The sequence below is a fragment of the Cladophialophora psammophila genome (genome assembly GCF_000585535.1).
Source record: "Cladophialophora psammophila CBS 110553 chromosome Unknown aczJe-supercont1.12, whole genome shotgun sequence".
Lineage (NCBI taxonomy): Eukaryota > Fungi > Ascomycota > Eurotiomycetes > Chaetothyriales > Herpotrichiellaceae > Cladophialophora > Cladophialophora psammophila.
Window position 1 is genome coordinate 1,143,082 of NW_006912933.1, and position 10,150 is coordinate 1,153,231.

At 48.0% G+C, this 10,150-nt stretch overlaps 2 protein-coding genes across 2 annotated transcripts; one reads left to right on the plus strand and one right to left on the minus strand.

The window, feature by feature from the left end:
* Positions 1 to 178: 178 nt before the first annotated feature.
* Positions 179 to 1,211, minus strand: A1O5_08108 (uncharacterized protein; the record flags this gene model as incomplete). Its single annotated transcript, XM_007748693.1, has 5 exons — positions 179 to 543; positions 592 to 667; positions 728 to 792; positions 846 to 894; positions 945 to 1,211. 5 exons carry the CDS (start codon positions 1,209 to 1,211, stop codon positions 179 to 181), a joined length of 822 nt encoding a protein of 273 aa, XP_007746883.1.
* A 3,401-nt stretch (positions 1,212 to 4,612) lies between these two features.
* Positions 4,613 to 6,990, plus strand: A1O5_08109 (uncharacterized protein; the record flags this gene model as incomplete). Its single annotated transcript, XM_007748694.1, has 3 exons — positions 4,613 to 5,023; positions 6,088 to 6,429; positions 6,511 to 6,990. The coding sequence occupies 3 exons, from the start codon at positions 4,613 to 4,615 to the stop codon at positions 6,988 to 6,990; spliced, it is 1,233 nt and encodes a 410-aa protein (XP_007746884.1).
* Positions 6,991 to 10,150: the final 3,160 nt, after the last annotated feature.

Genomic DNA, 10,150 nt, shown 5'->3' on the forward strand with positions numbered 1-10,150 from the left:
GATTTCTGGCGTGGCACGATTAACACGGTGGCCCTGTCGATGGGATATTCATTCTCGATCTTATGTGGTGTGAAACTTGAGCTCTTCATGCGTAAATACTGCCGCTGATGGTGGAACTCGCCGGCACTCCGGGCGAAGGAAAGCTACTTAGTTAGGGAAGAATGTATCTCTAAATGTTTCAAGGATTCTTGACGAATACCATTTTGTTCCGAATTTTCCCAACCTCTGTTATTTCCACCTCAACCACGTCGCCATCCTTGAGCCAGGCTGGAGGCTTGTGGAAGGCAGCCACGCCACTCGGCGTTCCTGTTATAACTAGAGTACCAGGGTTTATGGTCCGTCCCCGGGTCAGATGCCTGACGATGCTGGGAATGTCAAAGATGAAGTCGTCTGTTTGGGTAAGTTGTCGTTGCTCCCCATTGACGGTGGTATTCAGAGTAAGCCTGCTTAGATGGGGGATCTGGGAGGTCGATGCTAGTATTGGGCCGATCGGTGCAAACTTGTCAAAGGCTTTGGCATATCCATGCTGACCTCCTGATCGGACTGGATCCTGTCAGTATCGCGACGACACGTCATTTCCAACGGTATAACTCAATAAGTAATCAAAGACGTTGTCGGACTCCGTCAGGTTAATGGCACGCTTGCTAAATACAATTGTGAACTCTCTCTGCAGAAAGTCAGTCAGTGACAATACGAGCCTCAGTGGAGCACCGGGACTACTTAGTACCTCATGGTCCATGAAATCAGCCTCTTTGTGAATCGGAATGTCTTCGTAGAGGCCTGCCAATGCTTCTGCCCACGAATGGTCAGTACTGTTGGTCTCTGATTCGAAGGATCCAATTTACCCAGTCCTGCTCCCTTGAGGAAAATTAGTGGGAAAGGTGGCAATTCGATCTGGTTCGGATAAGCTTGCGAAAGCTGATGTACATGTACTTATTATGTACCTTTGCCTCTTCAGCGTGTTTGCGGTAGTTGAGATCAATCCCGTACACGATTGGTGCTGTGGAAATTGGACTCAGTACTCTAGCAATTTTTGCGGTACTCGTGCCGAGCTTGGAGCTGCTCCCCCAGGGCAATCCGCCATTGTATACACGCACATCGACGTTGGTCAGGTCGTCCGACGAGCTCAGTTGCTCTGGGACTTCTCCATACTGAATCTCGCCGTTGGAGTCTTCAAATCTGACAAGACGTCCGAAGCTGGCTGTCGACATCTTCTACTGAGAGGTGGATTCACCGATTGCAAGGTGATTGTTTCTAGGAGCAGGAAGGCGTAAAGGGCGCGATTCTCAATTGGCCTCTGGTCTGACTTCTCGTGCCTTACATTTCTCGCATCAAAATTGTTCAACTAGCCCTCCAGGATTCCCGGTTCTTGGTCTGGGCTCATGTTGACAGGGTCTCAAGGTAGTCACTGTGGTAAACCATCTAAGACGCTAGCTGTTTCACCAACTGCGCCACATCGTTGTTCTCGCCGATCTACGAGAGTATAGCGACGGAATAGGAGGTTTTAGGAACGGCCTTCCGAGCACAGGCCAAAGGGTATATAAATAGACAGAGTCTCTCTAAATAGCTAGGGGAATAGAACATAATTAACAAGATAGATCCACTCTCATTCTGTGTGCAATAATAGCTCACATCGGACTAGTGACGTAGGTACATCTGTCAATGTCAAGTCGAGAGTTGATCGCTGTCTAGGCCTATTGAGCGCCCAGAATGTGGGTGTACCACTAGGAAGAGGCCAAGAGAGACCTCTTGCATGGATGAAATCGATGAGTTCATCCGCGTGTGCCATGACTCGTTTGTACACATATGTACCACTCTATGCCGGGTGGTGACGGTTGAAATAGCCCGCTACGATGAGCAGGATGGATTTGGAAGAGTTCTGGCTATGTTCTTGGATCATTTCTTCGATCTCGTCGAGGATGGTTGCATGCTTTGTATATCGTAGATATGGTGGAGGTCAATGGGTTCGACGTACACCGAAAAGACCAGTATCTGTCTCTCCTCATTCCAGATGTTCTGGAACGGAGCGAGAGCAACTCCTTGATCTCATCGTGAAACACGCTAAATCTTCAAAGACCAAATGGCTCCTATCCAGACGCAACGACACCGACATTAAGCAAGTCTTAATGCACGATGGCCGGATGCTCAGTTTAGAGTTAAATGAAGAGCACATCTCCAGGGCAGTTCGTGCTTTCATTGAATAAAGGACTAATGAGCTTGCAAAGAAAAATACATACAGCTCAGAACTTAAGGAGACGGTTAAGAGGTACTTAATCACCAAGTTAGGTTCGACATTTCTTTGGGTGGCTTTGGCTTGTAAGAGGCTTCTCAAGGTCCCGTCACGGAAGGCACTCTCTACACTGCAGGATCTGCCACCAGGCCCAAAACTTCTATTCACGAATGATGGACCAAGTGTTTCAAACTAAGGATGCAGAGGACCGGCATATATGTGTGGGCATCCTTCATTCAGTGATGCTAACGTTTCGACTTTTATCTGTGGAACAGCTGATCACCACAGCGCGACTTCAGCCTGAGCTTCGGACCGCCGAAACACCAAGCCCATTGAGTCTTCACCGTACTCTTCGGAGGCTGTTCATGGAATCTGGAAGCCGGGTGGAACGCAGTAGGGCGACTGACTGGGCTGGAAGAAAAGGCAGCTAGTATGGGGCGGACATGTGCCGCCAAGCTATGAAGGTGAGCGATTAGGCCGGTAAGTATTAGAGGCGTCAAGTTTACTTACTACCCAGTTGCTGGACACGTCGCACACCTGCCAGCCAGTCTTGTCTGGCGTGCAAGAGTAGGTGCCGGGTTTGCAGACTCCACGCCTAACCTCCTCAACAGGGGCGCAGAACGCCCCGGTGGCCAGGGCAAGAGCGGTTATGAAGGTCGTCCTCATTTGCACGGTCTGCTGTTGTATGGAACTGGAAAATCGATCCCCAATAAATAATTATTAGAATGTAAGTCTTTTTGAAACAGCTTCCCAACTTATAGTAACGTCGAGGTCGTGCTTTACGATTGAGTTGAAGAGGGGAATACTCCGTGGCCGTTAACCTCGTAAGAGCGTGATAATTTTAATAGACTCGCATCCCCAAAAATAAATACCCCGCTCTCTCCAGCGGTCAGGGTTCACTTCTGTTCCGCGGTGGCGATTCTCGAGCTTCTCGTATTCCCTGTAACGCCCCGCTCATTCATCTCCACCACGTCCGCACCACGCACGGTCCAAAGTCTAGGACTTCCGTACAGCAACCAAGGCAAGCCAACGGTGGGAAAGAGGGCGTTACAGGAATACGAGGCACACGTCAACACTACACACTGTTCATAGTCTAAACCTTCTATGCGAACCGTCACTAGGGTAAGCTAAAGAAGGTGGAATAGATAAATTAGCGGGAGCAGGGATACGAGAAGGCCCGAGGTCTAGAACATTCACGAAACTTAAATGCTTGGCGCTTTCCCCCATCTGCATTGCCCTCCATTATCTCGTGTTCCCGCCGTTAAGCACTTTTTAACAGTTTATCACGTTGGAAAACAAGCTACTGCTTCTCTCGGAAAACTCATGATGTCATCTGGCAAAGCATTGACCATGCCCATACGAGCCCCTCCTCCAGCAGTTTCTAGAGTAGGAGCTCATGATGCGTTCATGCTTAATTTTATACACATAGAATTCTATGCATAAAGACTGGCCAGCTACAGCGTCTTGAAGTCTTTAAAAGATTTCTCAGGTGATCGTTATGTAGGTATATCATCTAGAGGGTGATTGGAATTATATCGATCATATATACCTTTCTCGGCTCAGCTTCACATGCTCTCACAGGAGTTCTCACATGCTCCCAGAGAATATGACCCCAGTGTGGCTAACGTCAGTCCGCCACAGCAAGACGCTCAACTACGGGCCGACTGCGTTTGTGAGTGGTTTCCTGCGTGCGCTCAGAAAGTGAAAGCCCCGGAATAGCTACGATTCCCCATACTAGTTTCAAAAAGCTTAGCGCTCACTTTCATAAGATATCATTGGGTACAGGGCGCGCACTTGAACGACAGGACTGTCCCAATTCTCTGCTAATCCATATTCTCGAGATCGTAAAATCTTAGACATCGACAATCTCTATGTAATGGTCTGCATTTGAGCCCATGACAAGCGAAGTTTGAACTGCAAGATTGTATCAGTATGTATTCAGCGCCTGGTATCGGAAAGATTAATCTGCACACCACATCGCACCACAATGTCAGTTCAACCCCAGAACCTATGTTCTCCCTTTTGTACATGTGGGAGAAGCATTATTTAGAACGTTCGTTACTCATATACCAAGCAGATAAAAGATTCATCCGCCTACCGCCAAACACAAAAATTATCCAGCCTGATGTAGATACTGTGTAGTTAAATCTGTCGCCTTGTGAATTGGCGTAGGCTGATGACTGATTCCGTGCAGGCCACAGAAAGGTGAGCTAAGCCAGTTTAGTAGTAAGCCGGATGACCTGCATGCAGACAGCGAATATAAAATGTTGGCGCTCCCTCGTGCTTTGGACTCATCAGGATGAGATTTCTTGACAGGCCTACACATCAGCAGGCAACTCGATGACATTTCTAATATACGTCTGTACCCCACCACGGACCACGATGAAGACCTTCACACTCATCGTAGCGACGATTGTGTCTTTGCTGGGTTTCGTCGGCACCGCCCCAACTTGTCCGGGACACGTTCAGTCCGGCCAGATATCCTGTACGTGTAACAGTGATGGCGGCGTCACCTGTACCTCATTCCAGCTCTGCGGCGTCGGAAACAGCAATGCAGATGTCTCTCTCTCGAGCGGATTCACCGCCACTGTGGAGTGTCAGAACAACGGCGGTCAGATTGTCGATGTCAAGACACGGACGGTCACCGACTCTGATTCCGCTACTGCTGCCCCCAACAAAAACGGTTGTCTGACAGTCCCGCAGCTATCCACACAGCGGCCGACAACCCAATCTTTCCTGGATGCTGCCAAATGTCCGAACAGAAACTGGACGAAGCAGGTCCTTGGGGGCACAGTCAGTGATACCTTCACGTATACCGTGAAGATTGGGTGTACCTACCCCCCCAACTCCCATCAGCGGAACATGTTCGGGTTGAATGTAGTATTTGAAAGCATTGGTAGTTTTTTTTGTTTGCCTCACCATCAGCGGTTCAAGGTATGCGTCAGTGTTTGGGTCAAACAAATATGGGATAGGTCGAAGGCATGTATGAGTTGGACCTGGAGTTTAAATCGGAGTGAACCATACTCAACGGTACTTAGCTTGCTGTTCTGGAGTTCGTTTAAGCGTCCTTGGGTCTCTAATCGTTGTGCTGACATGCTCTCTTGTTGTTTCCAGATTTCCTCATGTCTGGCATTCAGCTGACCCATTTCTTGAGCCACATCCTCCAATCCCTCGGCTAGCAAACACTCTTCCTCTTTCAGCCTCCTGAGTTCTTTTTTCGCCACTTCTATTTCTCTCTTCATCTGGCCTAAACTAACGCTTTTCTCTTCCAATTTCTGATTTAACTCTTCCCTTTTGCGAATCTCTTGTTCTTCTGCTTTTTGTATGCACTCAATCGCCACCATCCGACCCAAGTATTGCACAAAATTCGCCTGTGGCAATGGATAAACCTACCCTGCGGCACAGAATTTGTAACCAGGCGGACCGCCAATCACAGCTTCACGGTTGGGACATTTTCTCCTCTGCCGACTTAGTCTGACGCAAGACTGTTAGGTGATATCAGCATCGGCATCGTCTTTTGTAGCTTCCATGAACTACCTGGTCAATATCTATTCATCGTTGGCAACCCTGGCACAGGATGCTTCTCGCACCATTGCAGGAGGACATGATTTACTCACTTTTAGCTCATTTTGCTGATTAGATCATTGGCACTCGATACTCTACGAACCAGATGAGGAACCCAAATCCTCACAGTAGTGTGACCGCGGCTGCCTTAAGAGTTCCATTTCTTCCTTCCAAATGCTTAGAGCTCATTAACAGGAGCTAGCTGACTTCCCGTCTTGTGGCCCGATTTGCTGTTTCTTCAGAATTCCTATCCAGGCCGGACGCCCTGTGCTCCGACCTAAGAACTGCGTAAGCTCCCGCACCAAATCCCCTTCAGCCCTGCTCACCTATCTTCCCACGATTACATTATTCCAATCGTGACCGATGTCCCTGCCTTAACCGTCCCTTACCATCCCGAAGGAAAAGGCATTCGAGTAATTCAGAAGTATGTGAGCACCGTTTCCGAGAAGCACGGCTGCCGCCAGCGTTCTACGCAGGAAGAAGACATATGCAACTATGACTTTGTCGGTGCAGTTGGCCTCAAAAGGAGCAGTGCCCGAAAAGCGACGATAGTATACTACGTGTACTGGATAGGCTTTGGCCCTAATGACATAAGTTGGGAGCCGGAGCGTAATCTCTTCAGAGGTGACTTGGAGGTGCCACGGTCAAAATATAGACTAGTCAATAGTGCTGGAAAAATTTGCTGAATACCTGGAGTAAATGACATACGGGTGCAGCCTAATTTATCTGACTTCGGAGACTTCGAGGTGGAGGATACGAAGGTTGTAAATCATATCAAACCACAAATCTCGGTCAACGATACGGACGGCAGCCAGGGGAAGGACCCTATACAGATAAGCATAACAGATTCTGGTGCTTCCAGCGCTCCTAAGGAACTGGAATCTTGCGCAAATACAGAGCAAGGTTATCCAGAGAGAGATATTGGCAGTTTGTATGAACGACGCTCTTCTTTCTGCAACCGGATTTCTTCACAGACTACCAATGAGCAATCGTCTTCAACGATAATCTCCTTACAACCTAATGAAATGGAGATTGACTTCTTCCAGAAGATACACCAAAGAGACACCCAAAACACTCCAGACCTGTGCGAGACAGGCGGCACGACTTTATCAACTTTATTAGAGCCGCTATCGCAGACCACAAGAGATCCCGAGAGGGATCCTGAAATGAACGTGGTCGATTCTTGTTTCATCTAGCATGACAGTGGGATTGTACACAAGAAGTCCAAGCGCAGACGAAGGTTCTGTAATCGCACTAGGACCGGTTGCCTTTCGTGCCGCGAGAGAAAGAAAAGTGCGATGAACAACGTCCATTGTGTGAGTCTTTCCGGTACTATCTATGTTCCACTGGAATCAGTCTGATATATCTACGTGGTAGGTGAGAATTGCATTCGCCTCGAGCTACCATGTAAAGGCTATGACTATGGTCCTCCACGAGTTATACTTCGGCCCGTGTAGCTCCACAAAACGAAATGTTCCATGCAGGTTGAAAAGATATCCACGAGCTCCTCGCCTCAATACTCTAGCTCATCTGCGCTTTCTCAACGTCCAGTACAGAGCCATCATGCCATGGACAGGTATTGGAACCTAACCTGGCAAGTTGGACTTGAGAATCTTCCACGTTTACCAGGACTTGGATTATCAACAGTCAACCCCAAGACTCGCCTAAGACCAATTTGACCGTAATCCCTCCTTTGTCGTTGCATATCAGCCTCTTTTCCCTGCGTTAACCCCACTTCTCGGCTGGCCACACAGCTCCATTTTCAGTGCCGAACCAAAACCTGCCTCAACCAGTCGAGCCCTCGATATTGACAGTCACAAACATAAATCAACGACGGCCAACACCCGAATTTCCTGGACCCCTTCAGCGCAGAGTTGACCAATGTATCTGCGAGGGTGAACCTCGAAAAGTTGAAAGTATTGGTGAGTTGCATAAAAACGGGTTCTTGAATCCTTGCCGTGCTAATCGCTAAGAGTAGTCCAGCGCACAATTCGCTTGCGGTGACGGCATTGAAAAAAATCTTAGACATTAGCCAAACCGTGAGGCATCAAAGCAGCCTGTAGATCTGCAGGAATGCGAGAGATGCTGTTTGGAGAGAGATCAACGGTGGGCTTTTGGTCTGAGACGGGATTGGTGGCTACGATATCAAGGAGATGACTCGTGTCGAGGCACCAAGTACGACCCTTGGCCCCAGTCTTCCAGCTTTTCTCGTTTCGAGAGCCCATGGCAATCCCTGAACTAACTACTAGACTTGAAGCTCAGAACTGGGAAACGAGTGTGACATTCCTAGGAACTATCTATGAGGGTAGGGAAGTCACTTGTAGGCATAGTCAGCGCACGAGGGCACTGGCTAGTGCAGCGACTGCCTGGTAGGTTGATTGATTGATTGATTGATTTATTCTTACGCCCCAGCGTGCCGACACTGGGCCCTTAGGCTGACTATGCAATATCTACACACGGAAAGCGAAGCGATCTGCGCCTCGCCCAGTTTCAATCTAAGCCCGATGGAGTCACGTATACTCGAGTAAACCTCCAGCTTTTGTGATTCTATGTTCAACTCCCTTATCCAGACCGATTCCCACTTCCGCCTCTGTCTATCGTGTCCGAGACTAATTTCTCGGGTGTCGGCCTTCGGTATATCGGCAGGTCGACTATAACGTTCAGAATATGTCGTTAAGATCCGGAGAAGAGTTCCTAATTTTAGCTTAGTCGTCCAGTGACCATGGCGAATTCCACTGTTCGAAGTACAACATTAAGATCTAGTTTCCAGAGTTTCACCAGGCCATCGAGAGGCTCCCCGGATGGTTGCTGTTGGGCCGATTGACCCCTAAGAAAAATGGTCCCCCGCGTTTAGTATACGAGTTCACAATGTATGACCGCATATGTAATAGTTAGGGCACCCTAAATGAACACTGCCTGGCCAGACAAGTGGACGGCTAAGTTACTTAGATTGGTGATGCTACCAAACGAAACATTATCGTCTCCGATCCCGATCTTCATCAGCGTAAGTGTTATCCAGAACCTTCTACGTAGGCCTAATTTGCCTTCGAGTTTTTCCATCTTTAATTAGGGCCCGTGAACTTGCATTATATTACACATAGAGCGCATCTATCGTTGGTTACCGAGAGATCGTAGACTCATAACTGAGATGCCCGTTTAAGTAGGATGCTACTGTAGGTGGCATAGCAGCGTACGTTGATTTCTCAAGAGTAGCATATCTCGTACGCTTAAGAGTCGTTTACTCGGTAAGGAGCTCATTAGGAGAAGTATTATATTCGTTCTCTTAGAGCACTGACAGAGACGTACGGCTGTCCGTCAATATGGTTGAAGGAGTATCAATAGGTGCGCGTCGGGCTATCCGATTAGCGTGATCGATGAAATTATCTCAATCGGTTTTAGCTCGATCCCGGTTGTAACGGAAACTATTAGCTCCTTCTCTAAAAGTATTAATATTATTATTTATAGTATTGTAACAAGGCAAAGTGGCTATACTGTAATGAGCTGTGCTGAGCTAATAGAGCGGTGGCAGAGAGGAAAAGTTATCTAGTCACATATTGAACTGGGGCGAGGCTACTAGCCATGGGCATCAACTCGTACGGCGGTGGGATAGCCTCTTCACAGCACGCACACTCCACCAAAGGAAGTTCTCTCTCTTCGTAACTTGATTGCTTATTCTATGAATGATAGTCCCCGAGGACTATATAAGAAGAACCTTAGTCTAGCGTCGACGCCCCAACCAATCATAAAGCTATCCACCACTTCAAACTTCTCCCATTACAATATCAAACCTAAATGGGCTGGCAGAGGGGGTGCGGAACAATTTACAGTGCTGGCAATGTGCCATTCATTACAGATTTAAGCAGAGTATCATAAATTCTATGGCTTTTTGGCGCCGTCTACCTAATTTCTAAGTGTTTTATCAGTCCTGTCCTGTTCCTCGATGCTGCCGCTGTGCTAGATGTTCGTAGCTCTAGCCACCGCCCCTCTGGGTGGTGTTAGTGGTGTTTTATCAGTATTAACTAGAAACGCGTTCTCGATTCCCGATCTACTGGATAGGCCTCTGTGCGTTGTTACACGTGCACGCCGAACCCTGAAGTGCTCTATTACAATACTAAGTTTCTTCCGTTCTTCTACTTAGTACGATGCTTATTAGTTCTTATTTAGCTTCTATTATTAGATAGAAGTATAAGGAATATTCTAGTGCCTAACCGTCATCGGCAAAATTTCCCGCGCGACCCTAAGAGCCCTGGGCTGCCCTGGGCTGTCAAGATAAGTCTGCGTCTTACGCAGCTTATGAGACCGCTGGGCTCGCTGGGCTACTCTAAGAGGGCCCTGGGCTAATATAATAATTTATAA